Here is a 23,945-nt window from a genome sequence, read left to right as displayed (position 1 = left end):
TACACATGCAGATCAAGTCGTACTGACGGAAGTGCCGGGTGTATGCGAAACGAAAAGACTTCAAGACAGTAGATGTCAGTTCCAAATGCAGCAACTCAGGAAACAAGAAACCCAGTTATGGACTATTTTCACCAGCCGAGGCAACATGAATTTGGCCAGAGTTGTTGCAAGGCAGGCATCAAATGCTTTTCCCTGGTTGTTTGGTTTCGCGCAGATAAATCCACTATATTCCCACCATAAGTTCACTGTCCTACTAAATTTAAAACAGTAAAATCTTAGCATGTCGGGTGTTTTTTTTTTTTTTTTTTTTTTTTTTTTTTTTGCTCTTACTCCTTCTTTCTCTCCCGCTCTCTCTTAACCTCTTTCTTCCTCTCTCTTTCTCCTCTTTTTTCTGCTCTCTCTCTCCCCATCCAAAAGATTAGTCACAGCTATGTACGGTTATACTATCCAAGGATATAGTTGGTTTATCCAACTTTCATCGCAGATCGACAATCCGCGTTAGCCTGCCACCTACTGTCGTGGACACCCCGGCCCGACAGTGCCTTTGGTCCCTCCCAAGTTGGTGCTCCAGTGTTCCATTGTGCGCTGGCAATCCACTGACTGTAGCGCACTGGGCTGCTCGCCAATCGTCTGAAGCTCGGCCGCCCTTGCATTGCAGTGATTGGTCGCGTTAGGACCAGTGCGCTTCGGCAATCAGACCTGTCGTTGCCGTAGTGGTGGGCACTGACGGAACGCCATGTCCCACCAGCGTTCCACAGCTAGCTGTTTTATGGTCCTGCACTGGACGGCAACATCAAGTACCTGCACCTCAAGGTCCTTGATTTGAAGTCAGATCCAACTGTTGTGATTCCCAGGGTAACTACCACGGATATTTTCTTCGTTAGTTGTAATAGCAGTATCGTATTCTGTTCGCCAACTCGCAAGGGTGTAAGGAACTTGAACTTTACCCCTCCGCTCCACATTCATGACAACCTGAATGCTAACATCGTACTTAACCTGAAGTGAGTGAACAGCTTTCGGGTGTGGCAAGCCTCTTTCAACCGCCCAGTTTGAGCCACATGACGCCGCGTAATTTGGATGACGAATGGTCGAGTGGCCAGCGCGAAAGAGGCTAGGCAGCCAGAATAAGGAGGGCACATCCGCGATGTTGTATCCCCCAGTATGATTGCCTGCACGAGGGGTCGCGGCTCCGTTGCAAGTCCACACCATGAACTGGTAAATAAAACAAAAACCCTAGTCCAGAGATTTGCGTCTCCGGGTCGAGCATGCCGTTTCATGATTCCGTCCAACCCTCCTCGGACATCTCTTCGCTGTTCGTCTAAGCATCTACAAAAGTAGGGTACTTAAGTAGATACTCTCCCCGTGTCAAGTATTTTGCTGGATACTTCGTCCCTCTGTTCTTATCCATTTTTGCCCTTAGTTGGCCGCCCGGCGCTGACAGCTCCTTGACAACATCAATACCATCACATATCCATTTTGGGCTGACTGTCTGGACGAGACAGACTCCCCCAGTTGCACCGGAGGAAGCGATCGCGCAAGCAGAACACTTATCTGCTGGATAACTAAGGAGCCTGGGCCTGGTATGCCAGGTATGCCAGCAACAGGAATAGTAGCTACAAATGACAACTGATCCATACTGATCACTCTTGCACTATAGCACACCCCGCTGCTGAACCCGGTCGACCCATTTCTTATGACAACCTCGCTCCTTTGAACCAGGGGTGTTACAGCGCCTCCTTTGCCGTTATCCTCTTATCCGGATCTAAGTTTGTCATCTTGCCAATCAGATCCCGGAATTCGGCGTCCACGTAATGCCACAAGGCAAATGGTTTCCTGGGTTTCTCTGCGCCAAAGTCACTGACCAAGGTGATAAAATGCTTAAAAAAGGGATTTTCGGTCCAACATGCCTGAGCAAGCCTTGAAACCCCTCTTCGTCCCCGAAATACGAGATATGCCTCCGGAGGATGTACCACCAGGCCAAATCTCCATTCAGTTCTTCATCAGTAGGGCGAAAGACGGTGTGGTTAAGCATGACATAAATTGCCATCACGGCAAACGAGTAGATATCAGATGCTAGGTCCTGTTTCCCACGAGCCCAGGACTCCGGGCTTCGCCAGAGTTCGTTCCCACAGATGCATCCTTCGATGCATTCCCCCGGACCTAGAAGGACTGGGTCGTCGAGGTCTGAGATACATACTTTGGTTACCACAAGCGCTTCACCAGGTGTCTCGTTATAGTCAACCAGAATATTGCTAGGTTTAATATCTATTGATATATGAGTTTTAGAGCTAAGAAAGCGGCTATCAAGACCTCAATGAACTTACCAGGGTGGATGATACCCCTCTTGTGCAGCTCAGCAAGGCCCGTAAGGACACTCTTCAAAATGCGCCTCTTGGTCTCATGTGACAAGGTTTCTGAGACAATCGAAGGAGGTCCGTAGGGAGAAAATCATAGACGAAGATCTCGTCCTCAATAGCGTCGACGAACACCCTTAGATTAGGACATGAGGAGAGAGGCTGCTGTAGGGACCTCTGATAGTCAAAGTCGCCTCGAATTATGTCCTTGAGAATAAAGCACTTTCCCCCAGAGCTAGAGACGTGCAATGACTTAGCATCGTCTTCCAATTCTATAGTACAAGGAGGCAGGCTGGGACATACCCCGCTCAGTATACACACATCAACGGTTCTCGCCGTTCCAACAAAATTTCCTGGATCTTATATACCCGCCCAGAACCACCGTGGAGGGTTGATCCTGTTCGAAAGGGTTCGGACCTGGCTCGTGACGCAAACATTGCGCGCTGAGAACGACAGCAAAACTCGTATCCCAAGTCCGAGCAAAAATGGGAAGGAGGGTAGACAGCGCTTTGGATTCCCTCCAAGCTAGGAAAGCTGGGCTTTCGGAGAGAGTGGTGCCGGAACATAGCTTGCAACCTGTGCCCAAGCGGAGCGGAGATAGGATTGAACATGTTCAGGAACGTTCTTTGACAGGAACACGGAGACCTGGACAACACGGCGGAAGTGCCTCTGAGGACCCTCCTAACAGAACCACCGTCTGTTGCTGCAGTTCTGTTGCGAGCAATGTGCTTTGGATTGATCGTCATGTGAATGAATGCGGGCGCGTTCGCTAACCACTCTATCACCAGAATCCCCCCTGTCGGGTACAGCTCTGCCCAGCTTTGCTTCTTCGTGTGAACGAGAACAAGCGCACACCCGAGAAGTTGGATTTCACGCGCTACTATCACTATCCTTTCGACTGAGACTGACGCGGCACAACTGCCCGATTTTATGTCTGCAACTCATGGCGAGCCTGCTGTCCAGAGCGAGAGAGAGCGGGAGTGTATGCACAGTGCCATGCTTTGCTGTGTACCTGATGGGCACCTAAATTTAACCCACAAGCAGGTTGGCTGTTTAGCACAGGCGGCGCTGAACCAGGCACCCCAAAAACATGCATCGGTAAGACCTTATTGCGCTGTCACGTGTACAAGTACCTCTGACACATGTACAGCACGAGCCACGGCGGGGCTGGGCAGGTGGGACCTTCGTAGTTCGCACAGTCGAGGGCTGCGACGCGGCGGGTCTCGTCGACATTTGGGGGCACGGTTCGACTTGCGAAACGGTTCCAACGATTACGTCCACATCCACTCCCGAACAGAAACAAGGTCCCAACTGCGACATACAAGCGGCCTCTCGAAAGAAGAACGGCACCAAACATCTGCAGGCCAAGACTGCGATATCTGACCTTCCTGCCTGCGGCGGCCCAAAGTCTCTTATCAGCGACGCTGAACGACTACTTCCCGCCCACGATTTCCAACGCAAACATCTGCAACCGCATCGCCTCCTATTCATCCAGCAGACATGACGGCCGAGGCTCCTGGGTCTCTGAGCACCCCCGGTGGTATCTCTGACCCCGGGCTCATCAAGTACGGCGCCCGCGCACCCCTCAGCGCCGTCTCTTGGCTTGGCTGTCTTTATGGTTCTCGTCAGGCGCTGACATGTGCCCCACAGGCTCGTCAACAAACTTCAGGATGTCTTCACCACCGTCGGTGTCAACAACCCGATAGATCTGCCGCAAATTGTCGTCGTTGGTAGCCAGTCAAGCGGGAAAAGTTCGGTATTAGAAAACATTGTCGGCCGTGACTTGTATGTTTCTACTTCCCTCTTCCTCCCCCCCCTTCTCTCCCCCCGGCTATCAACCCGATAACTAACGGGTAACTCGTTTATAGCCTGCCTCGTGGCTCCGGCATTGTCACCCGCCGTCCCCTCGTTCTCCAACTCATCAACCGGACAGCCTCGAGCCAGACGAACGGGCTCGACACGGAGATCACCAACACCACCGATAAGGCGGCAAACACCGACGAGTGGGGAGAGTTCCTCCACATCCCCGGCCAAAAGTTCTATGACTTCAACAAGATTCGCGAAGAGATTAGCAGGGAGACCGAGGCCAAGGTCGGCCGGAATGCTGGCATCTCGCCGGCCCCCATCAATCTGCGCATCTACTCGCCCAACGTCCTTAACCTCACCCTGGTCGACCTTCCCGGCCTGACACGAGTGCCTGTTGGTGACCAGCCGCGCGATATCGAAAGGCAAATCCGGGACATGATCCTCAAGTACATCCAAAAATCCAACGCCATCATCCTGGCCGTGACGGCTGCCAATATCGATCTAGCCAACTCGGACGGCCTAAAGCTAGCCAGGGAGGTGGACCCCGAAGGCCAGCGGACAATTGGTGTGCTCACCAAAGTGGATCTGATGGACGAGGGCACCGACGTGGTTGATATCCTGGCAGGACGCATCATTCCGCTACGTCTGGGTTACGTACCGGTTGTGAACCGCGGGCAGAGAGACATCGACAACAAGAAGCCCATCAACGCGGCGCTCGAGGCCGAGAAGAACTTCTTCGAGAACCACAAGGCGTATCGGAACAAGAGCTCGTACTGCGGTACGCCGTACCTGGCACGCAAGCTTAACCTGATCCTGATGATGCACATCAAGCAGACGTTACCGGACATCAAGGCTCGCATCTCCAGCTCGCTGCAAAAGTACTCGCAGGAGCTTGAGTCTTTGGGCCCCTCGATGCTTGGCAACAGCGCCAACATCGTCCTGAACATCATCACCGAGTTCACCAACGAGTGGCGTACGGTGCTGGACGGCAACAACACGGAGCTTTCCAGCACAGAGCTGTCAGGAGGCGCCAGGATCAGCTTCGTCTTCCACGAGCTATACTCGAACGGTGTCAAGGCGGTGGATCCTTTTGACCAGGTCAAGGACGTCGATATCCGCACCATTCTCTACAACTCGTCCGGTTCCTCACCGGCTCTGTTCGTGGGCACGACCGCGTTCGAGCTGATCGTCAAGCAGCAAATCAAGCGGCTAGAGGAGCCCAGCTTGAAATGCGCGTCGCTAGTGTACGACGAGCTGGTGCGCATCCTGACCCAGCTCCTAAGCAAGCAGTTGTACCGGCGGTACCCCCAGCTGAAGGAGAAGATACACGCTGTGGTCATTTCCTTTTTCAAAAAGGCCATGGAGCCGACTAACAAGTTAGTCCGGGATCTCGTGGCCATGGAGGCGTGCTATATCAACACTGGCCATCCTGATTTCCTGAACGGCCACCGGGTAGGTTTTGCATTCGTGGTCAGTTTTGTTGAGCCGGTCTAATAAATACGCAGGCTATGGCGATAGTCAACGAGAAGCACAATCCGTCGCGGCCAGTCCAGGTCGACCCAAAGACTGGAAAGCCGCTAAGCACGACGCCGGCAAGAGCGGCCAGCCCGACGATGGTGGGCGCCGCTGACGGCGAGTCATCAAACACGGGCTTCTTTGGCAGCTTCTTTGCGGCCAAGAATAAGAAGAAGGCGGCGGCGATGGAGCCCCCACCGCCGACACTCAAGGCCTCAGGCACCCTGTCAGAGCGCGAGGGCATCGAGGTCGAGGTTATCAGTGAGTTGCCGCCCTTGGTAATGAATGACGGCTGGGATAGGGCTGACGATGGCACCAGAGCTTCTCATCGCTTCTTACTTTAACATTGTCAAGCGGACCATGATTGACATGGTTCCCAAGGCCATCATGCTGAATCTTGTCAGGTATGCTCCCACCGCCGGGTTCATCCGCAAGCGATTCTGTATTCTGTGCTAACATTTGGCAGCTTTACAAAGGATGAGATGCAGAAGGAGCTGCTCGAGAACATGTACCGCCAGAGCGAGCTCGACGACCTGCTCAAGGAGAGCGACTACACGATCCGCCGGAGGAAGGAGTGCCAGCAGATGGTGGAGTCGCTGTCGCGCGCCAGCGAGATTGTTAGCCAAGTACAGTGAGGTAATCATGGTAGATTTTTTTTTTCTTTTGGCGGTGGATGGAGTTGAACTGTTGTATGCCTATCAGCCATGCGGATCATTGAATGAGATTCCCCCAGACAGCAGACCGATAATTCCAAGAAATTCACACTATACGAAATAAATGTGCGGTGACGAGAACTTGGTCGTCTAGCTATTGCGATCGTAGTAGAGTGGGAAGATCACAATGCTCGTAGTACCACTCGGCTAGGTTGCGATGTTGGCTATGTATTGATTCGAGGCGTATGATAGATTCATCCTGTATCCCACAGGTCCATCATAACCTGGCCTTGTCCTTCAACACCAGGCCACCCCCTTTCACCTCAAACTGGTCGCCCCGAGTCCAGTTGAGCCACTCCTTCAGCGTCGCCTCCCCCCCATGACCAGGGCTGAGGGGATACCCAACATAGCCCTCTCCCTCCACACCCGGCCCCTGACCATGGCTGGCGTCCGATGCACCCTTGCTCACAGCCAGACACAGCGTATCCCTCAACGTAACCGCCGGTCGCTGGTCCCCTTCCTTCCCTTTCATATCATGCGCCATCTCGGGGTACTCATACACGGGCGTGCAGCACGCGTCGGTGCCGGCAAAGACCGCCTCCCACTCCTCCCTCGTCCTGGTCCGGAACACCTTCTCCAACACCCGCCTCAGCTCGGGCCACCTCTCCCTATCGTACCTCGCCGCTTCCCACCCCTGCCCTTGCAGGCCCAGCCCCTCGAGCAGCGCCGCGAAAAACTGCGGCTCCAGCGCCCCGACCGCCATCCACCCAGTCCCGTCCCTGCACTCGTACGCGTCGTAGTACGGGCAGCCCGAGTCCAGCAGGTTCTCGCCGCGGGGGCGGTTGCCCGTCGGGGTGCGCAGCGCGAGCCGGCTGAAGGTGGCCAGGTAGGAGGCGCCGTCGACCATGTTGGCCTCGACCACCTGGCCCTTGCCCGTCCGGGCGCGCGCGAGCAGCGCCAGGAGGACGCCCTGCACGAGCATCGCGCCGCCCGCGGCGAAGTCGCCGAGCAGGTTGGACGGCGGCGTCGGCGGCTGGCCCCGGCGGCCCAGCAGGGACAGGACGCCCGACACGGAGAGGTAGTTGATGTCGTGGCCCGCCATGGCGGCGTACTTGCCGTCGCGGCGGAAGCCGGTCAGGCGCGCGTAGATGAGGCGCCGGTTGAGCGCGAGGAGCGTGGACGGGCCGAGCGAGAGCTTCTCCAGGACGCCGGGCCGGAACGGGTCGATGAGGACGTCGACCTCGCCATGGCGGATTAGGGAGTGGATGAGGGCGGTGCCCGAGGGATCCTTGAGGTCGACGGCGATGGAGGTTTTGCGGCGGGTTAGGAGGTCAGCGGTTGGTAAGGGCGAGGGGGTGGAGGAAGGGCGGTCGACGCGCAGGACGGAGGCGCCTGCGTCGGCGAGGAGGAGGCCCGCGAAGGGCCCTGTTGAGAGAGGGTTAGATGGTACAGTGTGGGAGTGAGAAAGGAGGCGCCGAACCTGGGGCGAGACCCGCGAATTCAAGGACTTTGATCCCGGTTAAGGGAGGTTGGCCGGTCATGTCGGGGGGGTTTGATATGTACTGTACAATTGCATCGAGGATGGCCCAATCAAAGTCCGAGGGTGTCAAGCGGAAAAGGGTCGATTTCTCTTTGTCGATTCCATGTCGGTAAGTCAACCCAATGCCATTTCAGAAGCAGCCAGCACCCCCGGAGGCGGACATTGGCGATCCATCCTCGAGCGGGTTACTTCACGGGACCGGAGAGTGCTGCGCGGACATGCTTGGACTCCACATGTCCCGCGCGTTACCGAGGCTTGCGTCCCGGTTCATGGGGTAGGGTGGGTTTTGCGGGGTAGGCCAGCCGCTGGTGAAGGTGTGGAGTTGGACGTGTATAAAACACCGGCAGGGGTCGAGATGCGCCAGTACTGTACTATTATTACCTGGTTATTCGGGGGTGCACAGCAGCCCTTCGGACGTCTTTGAGTTCTGATCTTGGATCCTACCTAGTTATACTACATGGGGCATCTGGACTCGACTGATGACTTTCCGGCCAGCCCAGGTCCAATCTCTCGCAGGCGAGGATCATGTAAGCAACACCAAGGTGCGCACACTATATCGCTGTTTCACGATCCGTCTCGGAGTGGCACTCGTCTCCATGGTGGTGCGTCCTGAGTGCGATGTAGATGGAACGAAACAGAGCGGAATCAGTTGGTGAAGAAGTGCACTCTCACTGGCGTATACTATGTAAGCATGACTAGAGACATCCTGTTTCGACCTTTGGTTACGGCACGAGATAGAGTTATTCTTGCCGGAACCTTGGGTTGCAGGCGAATGTTTGAATATGGTGCAGGTAAGTAAACATGAAGCTGAACAGCCAAGATGGAGGGTTGGGGTTGGGATCTATGGAGCTTGACCCTAACCCTTATCTCCGTCCCCAAACGCTTACATCATTGAACCGGACTCTCAAGGTTGAAAAAAGTTCCGTGATCACCGTTCCTCAACCGCGCATATCACCTTGCTTCTACGACTTACCACTTCAAGCACACAGCACGACTGCCAAGATGTTCGCCCGAACTATCCTCTCAAGGGTAACGCCCTTCTTTCCTTCCCGCCATCCGCTCCCAATGCTAACCTCAACCCTTGCAGCAACTCCGCCAACCCGCCACCTCCTTCCTGCGCTCTACGGCAGCAGCGGCTGCCCCCTCTTCCTTTCTCCTCTCCCTCGCCGCCCAGCGCCGCCTCCTCTCCGATGCCACTCGCCAAGCAATTGACAAGGCCGTTGGGGCAGCACCAGTGGTCCTCTTTATGAAGGGCACGCCCGAGACCCCGCAGTGCGGTTTCTCGCGCGCGAGCATCCAGGTGCTGGGTTTGCAGGGCGTCGACCCGGCCAAGTTTGCTGCGTTTAATGTGCTGGAGGATGATGAGCTGCGACAGGGTGCGTTTTCCCACTTAATTGTAGAGTGATACGGTCGGTTGGATTGGGGCTGACGATGCTGGATAGGAATCAAGGAATACTCGGACTGGCCGACTATTCCGCAACTGTACGTCGACAAGGAGTTTATTGGCGGCTGTGACATTATCGTGTCGATGCATCAAAATGGGGAGTTGGCGAAGCTGTTGGAGGAGAAGAAGGTGTTGGTGACAGGGACGGAGGGGGAACAGGCCCAGGGGGAGAAGAAGGAGTAGAAAGAAGGGGTGATGATGATGATGCTACTGTTGGGCAACGGCAGGCGGTTCATATTTGTATAGATACCACGCTGACACACACGGCATGTTAGATTTTGTAACACCACCTTTACTGCTTCTCCCCCGAAGCTAACTCAACCGATGATCCCTCCTCATCACGCTGGATACGCACCCCCGTCTCCCCGCATATCGCTCCCCGCGCTCCAAACGCCCGTCCCATCCACTTCATCCACTGTCCACCGTATAATTTGCCCCCTCCCAAACATCGCCCTCCCCTGCCGACTCACCGCGTCTACCTCCCCCTTCTCCGTTTCCCCCCCACCCACAACCCTCACCTTATGCCCCAATGCCCTCAACCCCTCCACTGCCTCGGCGGGCATCCCCTCCTCCACATACACCGTCCTGTCGTAGACATCCCCAACATCGGCCATGCCGGCCCCGATACACACCCTCGGCGCGTCCAGCGCCTGCTGCGGACTGAGCCCGCCCACCAGCTGGCCCAGCAGGACCTGCACGTGGCCCTGCGGCTGCATGAAGCCGCCCATCACGCCGAACACGGAGTGCAGCGAGCCGTCGGACAGGTTGGTCACGAGGCCGGGGATGATGGTGTGGTAGGGGCGCTTGCGCGGGGCGAGCGCGTTGGGGTGGCGGGCGTCGAGGCTGAAGTTGGCGCCGCGGTTCTGCAGCGTGAAGCCGCAGCCGCGGGGCACGATGGCGGTGCCGAAGCCGCCGTAGTTGGAGTTGATGAAGGAGACGGCATTGCCCGCCCCGTCCGAGACGGCAAAGTAGACCGTGTCGCTGCTGCGCAGGGCCGGCGAGGCGAACGGGTCCCCGTGCGAGAGGATCGGGCTCGCTCTGGCCGGGTCGAATAACGAGGCGCGCTCGGCGAGGTAGCGCTGCGAGATGAGCTCCGCGGTGGGGACCTTGGTTGTGGATGGGTCTGTCACGAACCAGCTTGCGTCGGCGAAGGCGATGCGGAGCGATTCGATGATGGCGTGGAGATAGGGGGTTGTGTTGTGGTCGGCTGCGGTGAAGGTCGGGATCTTCCCTTGGGCTTCGAGCTCTCGGATTATGCCTAGGGCCATCAGCGCGACGATACCTTGGCCGTTTGGAGGGTGCTCCCAGAGCTCGACGCCCCCTGAGCCGGAGCCGGTGCCTTGGCCGCGGAATTTGAGGGAGATGGGGTCGACGGGCTCGCTGCCCGTTTCAAGGTGGTGGTGGAGGTCGGCGAGTTCGAGGTGTCCGCCTAGGTCGCTGACGACTTTGATTAGCTCTTCGGCGATGCGGCCAGAGTAAAAGCCTTTTTTGCCCTCCGTGGCGAGGGTGCAGAATGTGCGGGCCAGGTTTGGCAGCTTGATGATGTCCCCTGCCCTGGGGGCGCGAACACCGTCGGGAGCGGACGGGTCAGCTTTGAGCATCTCGGCAAAGTTTGGGGATGCCTTGCGGATGGTTTGCTCGGCACGTTGCCACTATCGCGGGATAGGGGCTGCGGTCAACGGATGGTACGCCTGGGGGAGGGTAACTGGGCTTCTTACGAAGTATGCAGCATCCTCAGACACGGGGAACCCCTTTTCTCCCAGCTCAATAGCGGGCGCCAGTATCTGTGCCAGACTCAGCTTGCCGCTTCCAAAGCGCTCAACTGTGTCGACCCATCCAGCGGCAGCACCCGGCACGGTGACTGCATGAACGCTGCTCATGGGGATCTCGCCGGCAACGCCATCGGCTAGCCCTAAGCTCTTTCGAATGGTCTCAAGCGCGCATTTACCGCCTGACCGTCCCGAGCCGTTCAGGGCTGACACGGAGCGGGTCGAGGCGTCGTAATACAGGCAGAACATGTCGCCGCCGATGCCTGTCGAGCACGGCTCTGTCATGTTGAGGCCGGCGGCTAAGTGGTGTGAGTCTAGGCATACATTGTGTTTCCCGGGGCAATTATGTTAACATACCAACTGCCACGGCAGCATCCTGTGTAAGTGGCTGCTTTAGTCTACGAGCTCATGACGTAGTGACAACACAGCCACTTACAGCAGCGTTGCCGCCAGCATTGAGAATGTCAATACCACACTTGGCCGCCAACGGCTGTGTGCAGGCAACAATACCCTTGGTGCTGTGCACCACGCTTCTCCGGCTGGGCCATTTCATAAACTCGCGAGACGGCGGGGGATATATCGACGGCGTCGTGAGGGGCATGGTGAAGGCGTATTAATGGCCAATTCAATCGCTATAGACTTGAGGGCAGGGATGTGAGAATAATAACAACCCCAAAGCCGTCACCATCAACACAAGAAGGGAAAAGTATGAGAGGGAGAACGGATGTGTGCGCAAGTCGGCCGGCGCGACCCCTCCCCCTCCCCTGACTTCGAATCGCTGTGGAGACGGCGGGGAGACGGCGGGGAGCCGAATGCCGGAGTAGCATTCCTGCTACATACCGATTATCTAACAAGCCCAAGTCAGCTCATCAAACCGACGATCCAGGGTGTTCAGATCAGGAGGGGCGTCATCTTTGACAACTGAAGGAGACAGGCATGATTACACCGCAATTGGTGGTAGGCTTGGCGCCGGACTGTCAGTACCCCTTTCCGTCCATCTGAGTCATCACTCTTCTGTCTGAGATATCACTCTTTTGAACCTAAGTAACAAGCAGAGTTCCACAGAGAATCACAGGAGGGCGTCTTTTCGGACTGCAACTTGTATAACAGCTGTTAAATCACATAAAAGAGAAATAGGTTCTCATGATCGTCATTGTGGCCGACATCACTCCCTTTTTTTCCTTCTATTTCCTCCTCTCTTGAATCTGGGGACAGGGCTCAAAAATGTCGACGGAGGTAGAGTCTCGGAGGATGTTCAGTAGTTCTCGGCTTGGTAGCATAGAGGTACTATACAGGATGCACCCTTGGTACCGCAGTCGGCAGAGCTTGTCAATCGTAAGGCGCGCGGCCCAAACCGACTGCCTATATGAGCTAGCAGCGCGAACCACGGGGGTTGTCGCTAACTCGTGCGCTTATCTTCTAGTACGATATAATATCTAATAGATATCATTAGTGACCTGCCATTCCTCTGCACTCCACTCCTCTCTACTTCACCCCCAAACCAGCACCCCCTAAACCGCCCCAGTACCATCTCATCAACCGCAGCCTCACCCACTTCCACTCTCAACTTAGCCGAGAGAACCAACCCCACGCCCCGGGCCCCCAAGATGCCGTACCGCCTCTACATCACAAACAAGAACTACTCCTCCTGGTCCTTCCGGCCGTGGCTGCTCATGCGCCAGCTGGGCATCCCCTTCGTCGAGGACCTCCGCCCGCTCGTCTCGGGCTCCTACCGCCAGCCGCAGTGGCGCGCCTTCTCGCCCCTCGCGCACGTCCCCTGCTTGCACGTCCTCCCGCCCGCCGACTCGCCCACTGCCGATGTCGTTGCCAGTGCCCAGGCCGAACCTCCCATCGTGCTGTGGGAGTCGCTGGCCATCGTCGAGTTCCTCGCCGAGGAGCACCCCGGCAAGGCCGTCTACCCGGCCGACCGGGCCGCGCGCGCGTGGGCGAGGAGCGCGGTGGCCGAGATGCATGCGGGCTTTGCGACGATGAGACAGGAGATGGGCATGAATGTCGGCGTGCGGATTGAGCTGGGCGCGGACGCGTTCACGGAGGGGTTGGTGAGGGATTTGGAGAGGGTGAATGAGCTTTGGCGCGAGGGGTTGTCCAGGTTCGGGGGGCCATTTCTGGCGGGGAGTGAGTTTACGGCTGTGGATGCATTTTATGCGCCTGTTGTGTTGAGGTTGGTGTCGTATCTAGGCGCGTTGGACAGGATGGGTGACGAGGCGAAGGCGTATGTGAAGAGGGTCAGTGAGTTGGAGGGGGTGAGGGAGTGGGTTGAGGAGGCGTTGAAGGAGACGGGGAGGGAGGAGTTGCATGAGGAGGAGTGTTTGCAGGGAGAGGGGAGAAAGCTAGTTGAGGACTTGAGGGTAAAGGCGAAGTAAGCTGAATGAGGGATATGATGGTTTAATGGCTGCGTGTGGCCATAGATATTCCTTGCGAGAGAATGCCGTGATGCTCGCTGGCATTGGTGCTATTGCGAGTGGACCTACCCGTGATGAGTCAAGATACTCTGGATCTTGTTGTTTCACAATAGAAAGCGCGAGCCCGTCAACCTATCAGCTTATCAGTTATCGTGATTCGTTGCCAGCCAGACTCGGAGCGTCTTCCCTCTGTGAAAACCGCCATCCGGGACTCTAGCTGCACATGGCAAAAATCACAACAGCAATACGTAATAATAGGAGATGACAGATGGCAAGAGAAATTTAAGTAAGCCGTTGCCAGGGCTGTGTAATGGGGTTTCGCCAAAGTTATAGTAATGGAAGACAGTTCCTATGGTCTAAAATGAGATTCCCAACAACAGCTCTACAGCAGCCACGTGCTTCACGCCGATGGATGTCTATTTGACGTCAAAATATCAAAGGTCGCTTAACATGGAATGCTACTCCATATATAATGCCATCAACAGTCAAGCTTCTTCTGCTGTCTTCGCAACAGCCTGCTCCTGCTTCTCCTTAGCCTTCTGAGCCTTCTTTGCCTCGACTTCTTTCTGCTTTGCGAGCTTCTTCAGCTGGTTCTTGCTGATCTTCCCGTCGTCCTTGACCTCGCTAGCGTCACCATCCTCAACCTTCGGGACGACGACCGGGGCCCTCGGGTTGCCCGTCCACTTCAACGGACGCGTCTCCATGAAGAGCTTGACAGTGTCGTCGTTCACCTTCGCTCTCCGCTCCTGGAAACCAGCCACGTATTTCTGGAGTTCTTTGATGCAAATTGCTTTCAGTTCACCGGTCAACATCTCGCCTTTCTCGTACGCGACCCGAATCCGCTCGAGTTCGTCATCATCTTCCAAGAAGAAGCGGAGGTACTGGAACGAGACATCAACGCTGGTGTCGCCGCCTTGCTCCCTGTGTTCCTCAATCGACACCTTGCCGCCTGAGAATGCATATTTGTTGATCTTGTTTTTGATCTGGTTGGGCGTATCCCTCATGAAGACTCAACTGGTGTTAGCGTGCGTGCTTGGAGTTGGTTTCCGAACCAATAACTTACTCGCAGACTCGTCGATAGATGCCGACATCTGATGGCTTGTTAGTGATAGTCTCAGATATATAGAAAGTACCGGAGCATACCTTTGTGCCTGGCCCCTGAAGCGCTGGTAAGAACAGAGAATGAATGAGAGACGGTTTGGCATAGCGTGTGCCCTGGTTTTTCAACCGTGCCGACACATCTCGTGTCATCCGGAAGTATGGGTCTTGGTCAATGGCGCAAGGACTGCTGCAAATCAGTGATATGTAGGTGAGACGGCATGTCCTGGATTGCTTACATCAAGCAAGGGATCCCGACTGTCCTCTTCTCATCTTTACCGAATATGTGGGGGAACGAAGACGCCCAGCTAGATGCGCCTTGAATACCTGGACGCTGTGAGCGGGCAAGCCTTCCAAGCGAGAGATGGCGAACTCACTGCCGAAGTGGATGCGGCCAATGTTCGTGCTTTCATTGAACCCAAAGATGGCACGGGCCTGGTTTAGAGTGATGTGCTTCGAGAGCCGGACAACGTTCTCGTAGAAAGCCCCACCGACATATTGGAACTGAAACCACACTCAGTCTCTCTCGTCTTCAGGTGCCGTTGCCCCCTACTTACATCGGAGAAGATGAAGGTTTTGGCCGGATCAAAGCCAATGGCAATGATGTCCTTGGCGTTGCTATTGCAGTAGCCCTTAACTTCCTCGATCGTCCTATCCTCCGAGAACAGATACCTAGGAGAGTGTCAGCGGATGTCCCCTAGTCGAAGGACCGCCGACTTACTTTTCGTCGTCAGTCATCATAATGACGAGCTGTGAAAATGTTAGTGCTCTGCCGGATCCAGATAGACGAAGTGGGCCTGGCGAGGCCGACTTACAGGCACATCGAAAGTATCCTGCAACCCTAGAGCAGTTATTAGTCGCCATGAGAGACAAGGAAGACGCCAAACACGTACATTTCGTAAACTCAAAGGGAATTGTGTGGCCGACGTGCACACTGTCCGAAGACGGACCGCGCCCGGTGTACAGGAAGAAGGGCTCCCCGCGCTCGTACCGGTCGAGAATGAGATCCAGGTCGCGATGCGAGAAAACAATGCCCCGCCTCAGGAAATGGTGGGGTCGCTTCCCGGTAACGCGCTCGAGACGCGCGAGCAGCTCGTCGTCAATTTTCTTCGTGCCGAATTCGTCCACTAACTTATTATAATCAATGGCCTTGACCACGCCATGCTCGTCAACTTCCCCAGACACATTGTACGGGTCCACTGTTTGCTTAGACTGTTTTGCCGCGACTGCGGGGATTGGCGACTCATCGAGAGCCGTAGCGTTTATGTTCGCCGCCATGGTCTGTGATCCTAATTTGCGAGTCGGAAATCTAGGAGAGCAGCCCAGGAACGAAATCGGAATCGAGTGTCGGACAAGGGGGTTTTTCCAGCTTTGTGGATTCCGCGAGTCAAGTTTTAAGCTAACGTGCCTGAGCGGCAGGGCTTTGTTTCCAGAAAAGAAAACTGAGCCAACTTATAAAATGCTTGAGGGGCGGGTGCTCTTTGCTCGAGGTAAAGGATGCTCGCGATATGAGTGAGTCAAGTGCCAGAGTTGCTGTTTCCGAAGACCCAAATAGTGGGGGAGGGGTCGATTACTTATCGACCCACCCCTCCCATCTTTATCGAGCATCACCCAGCATTACGGTAACTACCTAAGGTACCTAAGCTACGTAGAATAGATGGAAGAACCTGAGGGGAAACAAGGTGAAAAAGAAGACGAAAAGGAAAGAAGGAACAGGAAGAAGATATAGCAGGAAACGGGAATAGGAAAAAAAGAGAAGAGGATACGATACGGTAGAGAAGAGCAAAACGAAACGATTGCTTCAACAGTATAATTATTTAAGCTAACTAGGGGATGGAAATAACCAGCTCGCGAGGAGCCAAGGAGGTTGTGGCTCCATAAGGAAGGCGGAGAGCTGCAGCAGAATGGCAGTGCCTGCCGAGAGATATTCCTGGGGTTTCGCTCCGGCAGACGGGAACACGCGAGCACGCGAACAAACCGAACATTTCTCCGCTGATGCTTGCTTGTCACGCAGCACCCGGCGTATTGCAGCTATGTTCGCAGCACCATGGGTGTGCCGGAGCTGCGTGCAATCCTTGAGACGCGCCGGCGTTGCCCAATTTATTCGCAGAGTTAGCACAGGTGCCGCTTGTCCGTCATCGCAGTTCCGCTCCCCACGAATTAACCTTGCTAGCAGCCCCAATCGAGCTTCCACCTGCGCTCCTCGAGCGAGCCCGAAGACTCACGGCCGAGCACGAGCAATTGAGCGCGGTATTAGAAAAGAGCTATGACGCGAAGACGGCGAAACGCGCCGGCGAGACCTCCAGAGTCGCCGCCGCCCTCAAGCGGTTTGAAAAGGCGAGGGCGGCGCTCGACGAGCTCCGGGGCCTGCTAGAATCAGACGACGCAGAAATGCGGGAACTAGCCCGGGACGATCTCGAGGCCACACATGCCCAGCTCGCCGACTCGGGCCACAATCTCTCCGTGGCCTTGACTCCCAAGCACCCGTTTGCCGACATGCCGTGTCTGCTCGAGATACGACCTGGGCCTGGCGGTACCGAGGGGCGCTTCTTTGCCGACAGCCTCTTCCGCATGTACCAGTTATATTGTTCGAACAAGGGATACCGTACGCGCGTCGTAAAATACGACGCTTCAGACAGCGACGGCCAGAAGGGCAACGAGGGCGAGATTGCGCTGCAAGAGGCCGTCCTGGAAGTTCAGGAAGCCGGCGCCTACGCCCATTTCCGCGGCGAGTCGGGCATGCACCGCGTGCAACGCGTGCCCGCCACCGAGGCCAAAGGACGCACCCATACAAGCGCCGTGGCAGTGTGGGTGCTCCCGTCCTTCCCGGAGAACGGAACTACGGATGCCGAGAGCGAATGGGACAACCCGGAAAGCGATTTCTACGTCGACCCGACCGAGGTGCGCAGCGAGACGATGCGGGCGCGCGGCGCCGGGGGACAGCACGTCAACAAGACCGAGTCAGCCATCCGACTGACGCATATCCCCACGGGCACGACGGTCAGCATGCAGGATTCACGGTCGCAGCAGCGCAACCGCGAGGCAGCATGGCGGTTGTTGCGGTCGAGGCTCGCGCAACAGCGCCGCGAAGCGAGGGAGGAGATGGCACGCCAAATGCGCAGCAGCGTGCTTGCCCAGTCGCAGATCACGCGAGGCGACAAGATCCGAACGTACAACTATCAGCAGGACCGATGCACGGATCACCGGAGCGGTTTGGATTTCCATAACCTCCCGGATGTGCTTCGCGGCGGAGAAACGCTGGGGAAGGTCATGGATAGCGTGCAAGGCTGGCTGGTAAACAAGGACATCCAGGCGCTCATTGCCGATGACGAGGCAGCTGCCGCTAGGGGGAAAGAGGGCAAGTAACGACCCTTTCCCAGTTGTATTATGTAAATCTTGTATAATCACTCTGCTTCCTGCTGGGATCTCATAGATAGACCTGATACCCGGAAGTCAATAGAGGGCACTGCCCGATTAGAGGACGTTCATGCCATACTCCTGTTTCCAAGACCAGGGCCCGTCTCCGACAAGCCTTGACAAGACTCTTTGGCAAGCTTGGTCGCGAAGCGCATAGCCCCACATCATGTCGTAAGATGGCGGGGCCTTGGGGGGCGTGAGCCGCTGTCCAATCAGCTGCCGGCTTTGTTCCTCCCACCTCCCTAATCCGGACACGGCCGGTCAATCTGCCGATGGCCCCGTCCTCGACTACAATTGCGCGGTTCCATTATACCTTTACCTCCGTACCACCCCATGCTCAGGTTTTGGCATTCGTCTCGCGCCCAGCTGAGAATGTGTTACGCCACGGCGCCCGGCCAGCCAAAGTCCATGACGTTGCTGACCGACTCAAGGCATCTTTTGCGTTTAAAACGCTATTGTCCAGGTGATCGATTTCGTTTTGTGAGGGTTACACGCCCATCGCACCCCCTCTACTGTACAATATACATATATGTAAGGTTCTTCCTCTAGCACTCACTACCCATGGCCCGGGCCATTCAACGATGTTTGCGTCCTTCGCTCATCGTCATCTGTGGTCATGGCTATCCCCCACATAGCCGAATAAAGCTTCCTGTACAGGTAGGTGGGAAAAAAATCGCCCACACACGGTTGTATCGCGCATGGCGCTAGGCGACGCACTCATACCGCGTTCACACTCCCATTGGATCTACATCTCGGTTTCGAATCCCATAGGCTGCTCACCGCTGGTCTTAACCAATGCCTGGCTTATGGATTGGACCTCGGATGAGAGGTGGTTAGTGTGTAGCGGACGGCTGTCTCCTTCAATTGGATTCGGATCGTCCTATATACGCTGTACCCCGTGTTTCTTGGGGTATGTTGTACCTTGCCAGTTGAATACGGCTATGTGCCCATTCCTTCGTACAATACACTGCTGCGTCTTGATTTGTGATTGTCCGGTCGGCGACAAGTATTATTGGCACGCTCGACCGTGAGCTCTGTCGATATGCGGTGGTCAAACCTACTTTCGGTGCTCTTATTTTCAAGAGTTGCCGAAGCTGCCGGTCGAGATATAGGACATGCAGGCAAACGCCATGTTGAGCACGCCGCGAAGAGGGCAAAGTCAGCCTTCGCGCCCGGCCCTATCCCTCGCCAAATCTTTGACCGTGATGTCAACGCCCCCAGGTTCCTAAACCCAAACACTACAAGTAGGGGGATAATTCTCATCATCAACGCGGAATCCTTTGTTAATATGTTACCCTGCGTTCAACAGGATTTGCCGTTGACGGGACGTCCATCCCGGATGTTGACTTTGACGTTGGGGAGTCATATTCCGGCCTGTTGCCCATCAGCAATGACCCAGACGAGGATGGAAATCTGTTCTTTTGGTTCTTCCCGTCGACGAACCCGGCAGCTGAGAAAGAGGTCTTGATCTGGCTGAACGGGGGCGTGAGTGCTTCGCTTTCGTCATATTGTGATCCCAAACTAACTAAAACACAGCCCGGCTGCTCATCTTTTGAGGGTCTGCTTCAGGAAAACGGGCCCTTTCTCTGGCAGTACGGCACATATAAGCCGGTCAAGAACCCGTGGAGCTGGCATACCTTGACCAACGTCGTCTGGGTTGAGCAGCCCGTTGGCACTGGTTTCTCAACCGGGAAGCCGACAATAACAGATGAGACAGATCTTGCTGCTCAGTTTATGGGATTCTGGAAGAACTTTATCGACACCTTCGGCATGCACGGATACAAGGTCTACATATCTGGAGAGTCGTACGCGTAAGTCTTACTCCAAAGTTCCGCTCTCGGCTTCTTGAGGCCCGGTTCTGATATGCGCAATAGCGGTTACTACTGCCCATACATCGCCAGCGCTTTCCTCGATGCCGAGGATAAGACGTACTACGACATGTCGGGCATGACCATCTACAACCCGGTCATCACCTGGGAGCCTATCCAGCAGCAAATCCCAGTTATCCCATTCACCGAGTACTGGGCCGGCCTCTTCCCTTTCAACGACACGTTCCGCGCAGACATCAAGGCCCGGGAGAAGAAGTGCGGCTACAAGGATTGGATGGATAAGTACCTAGTCTACCCGCCAAGGGGACCCATCCCGTTGCGCCTGCCGGGCACCCACAAGGACGGCACATACCGCGACGAGTGCCTGTCCATCTACTGGGACATCTTCGAAGCCATCTTGCTGCTCAACCCATGCTTCGACATCTACCAAGTAGCCACGACCTGCCCCTTGCTCTGGGATGTCCTCGGCTTCCCGGGGTCCATGCCGTACGTCCCCGAAGGTGCAAACGTCTACTTTGACCGCGCCGACGTGAAGGCTGCCATCCACGCGCCCGCCAACGTCACGTGGGAAGAGTGCTCCTCCGACGATGTCTTCGTCAACGGTGTCGATGGCTCGCCCCCCTCGAGCCTCAGCGTCCTGCCCGGCGTTGTCGACAGGACCAAGAACGTCATTATTGGCCACAGCGCGCTCGACATGATCCTGCTCGCCAACGGCACGCTTGTCGCCCTCCAGAACATGACGTGGGGCGGCAAGCTGGGCTTCCAGCGCCGGCCGGACCAGCCATTCTACGTGCCTTACAACAACATGACGACGCTGTCCACGCTGGCGGCGGGCGGCGTGTTCGGGAGCATGGTGTCAGAGCGCGGGCTTACATACGTCGGGATCGACCTCGCCGGCCACATGGTCCCGCAGTACGCGCCGTCCGCGGCGTACCGGCAGATCGAGTTCATGCTCGGCCGGGTGGACTGCATGAACTGCACCGTGCCATTTACGACGGATCGGGATACGCCCCAGAGCACGCAACCCCTGGGTACAGGGACAGCGCCGCAGGGGTGGAGTACCGCGAGGAGGAGGGGGCATGGGCACCATGGCCCATGGAGGAAGAACTGAAGAGGAAGTAGCTGGCTGGATAACTTTACAAACCAACGTGTAATGATAATGTCAGTAGAATAGCAAGGCATGGAATAAGGAACAACCTTTGATTTGACGGCCAGTAACGACAGCGAAGCCCATATATACTCGCCTACTTCGTTTCTCTCCCCGTCTGTCCTTTTTCACGTTGAGGCTAATCTCTCAGGCCTCAAAGCCAACACCGAATAGTACTATCATACAAAGAGTGGAATAAGGACAGGTTCCTTCCCTCTCCTGAGACGGATTATCCGCCTCCAATTTTTTTGCGGCCGTGGTGCTCATGAACGTAACGCCGTAAAGTCCTTCGATATCAACACAGATATCCCACAGACGCCTTGCTGAGGAGAAAAAAAGGTATAAACAGGTAAGGTAAGGGGGGTGTAAATGTACAACACGGGAGTTCTTTAGGCTCGAGGGCCAAACATCCCTTTTGAAGCCCGTCTCGTTGGAGGAGGGGAGGAAAGTTTGAAGTTGGCGTAAAAATGTCGACACACGCTAATCAGACTCATGGAATCGCCGTTGGGGCTGGGGGCGAGCATAATGAGAGTGAGCGTTAGTGGGGTTGCGGAACACGAGCCCAACAAACCAAGAGATGCGGTAGAGCAAACGAAACACACCAGGACCCGAAAGCCACTGCTTTCTTCAAGCAAGCCCTACGTATGCATGGGCGACTCGCTCAAGTGGCAGCCTCGAGCGCCCGGTCCCTCGCCATCTTTCTCAGCTCCAGCACCCCCATAATCCCCGTCTGCCGCAGCCTCTCAAGGATGATACGCATCCCTTCGCGGCTCTTGCCCAGCTGGTCCTGCGTCTTGGTCGAGGCAAGCGACTCGATGCTGCGCTGGATGCCGCGGGCCCCAAGCCGCGCGAGGATGCCACCACCGTTGGCATTCTCGTTAACAGCCGCCTCCGCCTGCGCCTGCGCTTGGCCTAGCCGGTCACGGATCCGTTCGCCCAGCCGGGAGCGGAACACCACCTTGGTCTCGACATCGGTCGTATCCGCCGGCGCATTCTTCGCCTGGGCCTCCTGTTGCTGCTGCTGCTTGGGGACTGTGTACATCTGCCGCTCGACAACGGAGAGCACGCCCACAAAGTTGAGGTTGCGGCTCTCCGTCGCCATCCACCCCTCGCGCATGTCGACGACGCTCGTCTCGAGGATGTACGAGGCCTTGTCCGAGGTCCCGCCCGTGAGCGTCGCGGGGAGCAGCTTCATGACGGCGGGGGGAAGGCGAGACTTCTTGAGGTGGATGCGCGTCGTGTGTAGCCGGCCCGTGGTAGGGTCGACGTGTGACGAGATGGTGTCGGTGCTGAGCACATGGCTGGCGAACGGGTTCAGCTGCGGGGAGCAGTACCGCAAGAAGAAGGCGAGGGTGACGGTCGGGAAAGGATGAGAGTAGGTGTGGTTGGTTGTGTGGGTGAGAACCATTGTTGTAGCGCTTGTTCTTTATCTCTTGTTTCCCGAGCGACTTGTGTGCACCCCGAGGGTCGAGGTCAAGGCTGGTCGTAAATTGAGAGTCGAGATGATCTGTTTGGTGACTGGGTAGCTTGCGGAGGCGAAGGAGCTTGGATCCTTGGAATCAGACGTGGGGGAGGCGTAGGTTTGCAAAGACGCTGGGTCCCGGCGAGATTCTTCTTCCTTTTTTTCTTTCTTTTCTTTTTTTTTTTTTTTCCTTCTTGAATTTGCGGTAGCTTAGGCAGCGCGATTAGGTGGCGTAAGGTATGAAGCGAAACTCACGGTCGGGGCGGCGACGATGAGTTTGACATTGGCGAGAGCAGCTTCCGCGAGCAAGGTTGCCAACGTCTTGCCCGGGACTTTTATCGACGAGAGCCTTTTGCTCCAGCGAAAAGTTCGCTCGGGATGCCCGGAGTTGATGGACGCGATAATGGGCGTTGCAAAATGGAAGATAAGGAGAAATTGGGGTGTTTGGATCAGTTCAATTAGAACGTTGTCCTGTATAAGAATTGGGTGGCCAAACTGCTGCAGAGAGGGGGGTACGCAGCTCTGACGATCATCGGCTCACTGCCCAAAGAGCTCGGCCTGCATTTTGAGTGGCCGGTTGCATCGAAGATATGGAAAGCCTGGAGATAGCATCACTATCACGCGATCAACGGCGGACACCGCCTTACGTAACGGAACACGCTGCTACACAGGCGGTTTATTCTCGGAAAACGCTAATTAAAGAGCGTAGTGATAGAAGATGGTATCAAAGCTTAGAAAGAAATCTATAGCACGCACTTAAACCTTCCCAGCTGCTATGTCTTGACTTTTGCTGGTCATTTCGACTTCATTTACTGATAAGGCGGGAGGTCACTGCTGCTGCAACTTTACAACGAGACGCAGAGCTTCCCTGTTCTTCTGTTTGTGCCTTATCTATCAGGCATACAGAGTTTTACCGGAGCCAGGCAGAAACCCAAAGCCAATGCCAGAACTTGGAACATGCTGATTAGTCACCATAGGAGGTATTTGCACGGGCCAACCCCCTCGGCCTTTTGACCATTCGCGCGCCATCCAAGGTTCCTTTCCCTCTTCCTCCTTCCCCCCCCGACGACATTCGATAATCGACAACCGGCCCCCCGATCGCCCACCACTTGGGCGTCGCATGTTCTGGAGTCTACTCATCGCTCGTTTTCTTCTTTCCTAAGGAGAGGACGCTAATGCGGCTTCTTTCATCGCCTTAATCACCTCGCCAGCGCTGGACAGGACAAAGGACCGACGGGCGAGAACGACCTCCCAACACGTCGCGACCACTCGAGGTGTAGTGCATCAAGCAACCATCGCCGGCGGCACTCTAGGCGCCTTCGCCTGTAGACTCGAGGCTCTGATTCTATCTCTGGCTTCTGGCTAACAAGGTGTTCTGATTTGCTGGCCGTGGAGGTGGTGCTACTCAGGAGGGAATCGCTGCGATCCCGCTATTCACTCAATTGAATAGGCTGCCAGAGTTTTCGCGGGTCTTTGTACTTTTTCCTT

The 23,945-nt window shown here is 55.8% G+C and overlaps 9 protein-coding genes across 9 annotated transcripts; 5 read left to right on the top strand and 4 right to left on the bottom strand.

The window, feature by feature from the left end:
* Positions 1 to 3,854: 3,854 nt before the first annotated feature.
* VPS1 (vacuolar protein sorting-associated protein 1) lies at positions 3,855 to 6,310 on the top strand (the record flags this gene model as incomplete). The annotated part of the gene is made up of 6 exons (XM_071060624.1): positions 3,855 to 3,919; positions 4,005 to 4,139; positions 4,223 to 5,612; positions 5,666 to 5,936; positions 5,995 to 6,079; positions 6,142 to 6,310. The coding sequence occupies 6 exons, from the start codon at positions 3,855 to 3,857 to the stop codon at positions 6,308 to 6,310; spliced, it is 2,115 nt and encodes a 704-aa protein (XP_070916725.1).
* A 295-nt stretch (positions 6,311 to 6,605) lies between these two features.
* On the bottom strand, positions 6,606 to 7,869 carry MFIFM68171_05203 (Isopenicillin N epimerase component 2; the record flags this gene model as incomplete). The annotated part of the gene is made up of 2 exons (XM_071060623.1): positions 6,606 to 7,753; positions 7,809 to 7,869. 2 exons carry the CDS (start codon positions 7,867 to 7,869, stop codon positions 6,606 to 6,608), a joined length of 1,209 nt encoding a protein of 402 aa, XP_070916724.1.
* Positions 7,870 to 8,870: 1,001 nt separating this feature from the next.
* On the top strand, positions 8,871 to 9,495 carry GRX5 (monothiol glutaredoxin grx5; the record flags this gene model as incomplete). The annotated part of the gene is made up of 3 exons (XM_071060622.1): positions 8,871 to 8,897; positions 8,956 to 9,244; positions 9,311 to 9,495. 3 exons carry the CDS (start codon positions 8,871 to 8,873, stop codon positions 9,493 to 9,495), a joined length of 501 nt encoding a protein of 166 aa, XP_070916723.1.
* Positions 9,496 to 9,650: 155 nt separating this feature from the next.
* Positions 9,651 to 11,682, bottom strand: MFIFM68171_05201 (Gamma-glutamyltranspeptidase domain-containing protein; the record flags this gene model as incomplete). The annotated part of the gene is made up of 4 exons (XM_071060621.1): positions 9,651 to 10,964; positions 11,031 to 11,380; positions 11,439 to 11,457; positions 11,518 to 11,682. The coding sequence occupies 4 exons, from the start codon at positions 11,680 to 11,682 to the stop codon at positions 9,651 to 9,653; spliced, it is 1,848 nt and encodes a 615-aa protein (XP_070916722.1).
* A 1,006-nt stretch (positions 11,683 to 12,688) lies between these two features.
* On the top strand, positions 12,689 to 13,465 carry MFIFM68171_05200 (Putative maleylacetoacetate isomerase; the record flags this gene model as incomplete). Its single annotated transcript, XM_071060620.1, has 1 exon — positions 12,689 to 13,465. The coding sequence occupies one exon, from the start codon at positions 12,689 to 12,691 to the stop codon at positions 13,463 to 13,465; it is 777 nt and encodes a 258-aa protein (XP_070916721.1).
* Positions 13,466 to 13,989: 524 nt separating this feature from the next.
* WRS1 (tryptophan--tRNA ligase) lies at positions 13,990 to 15,880 on the bottom strand (the record flags this gene model as incomplete). Its single annotated transcript, XM_071060619.1, has 9 exons — positions 13,990 to 14,513; positions 14,568 to 14,595; positions 14,648 to 14,789; positions 14,842 to 14,929; positions 14,980 to 15,106; positions 15,160 to 15,274; positions 15,324 to 15,352; positions 15,418 to 15,443; positions 15,496 to 15,880. The coding sequence occupies 9 exons, from the start codon at positions 15,878 to 15,880 to the stop codon at positions 13,990 to 13,992; spliced, it is 1,464 nt and encodes a 487-aa protein (XP_070916720.1).
* Positions 15,881 to 16,635: 755 nt separating this feature from the next.
* Positions 16,636 to 17,968, top strand: MRF1 (Peptide chain release factor 1, mitochondrial; the record flags this gene model as incomplete). The annotated part of the gene is made up of 2 exons (XM_071060618.1): positions 16,636 to 16,723; positions 16,776 to 17,968. The coding sequence occupies 2 exons, from the start codon at positions 16,636 to 16,638 to the stop codon at positions 17,966 to 17,968; spliced, it is 1,281 nt and encodes a 426-aa protein (XP_070916719.1).
* Positions 17,969 to 19,061: 1,093 nt separating this feature from the next.
* MFIFM68171_05197 (uncharacterized protein) lies at positions 19,062 to 20,959 on the top strand (the record flags this gene model as incomplete). Its single annotated transcript, XM_071060617.1, has 4 exons — positions 19,062 to 19,263; positions 19,329 to 19,504; positions 19,556 to 19,830; positions 19,894 to 20,959. The coding sequence occupies 4 exons, from the start codon at positions 19,062 to 19,064 to the stop codon at positions 20,957 to 20,959; spliced, it is 1,719 nt and encodes a 572-aa protein (XP_070916718.1).
* Positions 20,960 to 21,656: 697 nt separating this feature from the next.
* On the bottom strand, positions 21,657 to 22,403 carry MFIFM68171_05196 (uncharacterized protein; the record flags this gene model as incomplete). Its single annotated transcript, XM_071060616.1, has 1 exon — positions 21,657 to 22,403. The coding sequence occupies one exon, from the start codon at positions 22,401 to 22,403 to the stop codon at positions 21,657 to 21,659; it is 747 nt and encodes a 248-aa protein (XP_070916717.1).
* Between the last annotated feature and the right edge of the window lie 1,542 nt (positions 22,404 to 23,945).

This window comes from Madurella fahalii (assembly GCF_045866475.1).
Source record: "Madurella fahalii IFM 68171 DNA, scaffold_2, whole genome shotgun sequence".
Lineage (NCBI taxonomy): Eukaryota > Fungi > Ascomycota > Sordariomycetes > Sordariales > Madurella > Madurella fahalii.
The sequence above is the reverse complement of the archived record's forward strand: the minus strand, read 5'-3'. Positions and strand labels throughout refer to the sequence as shown.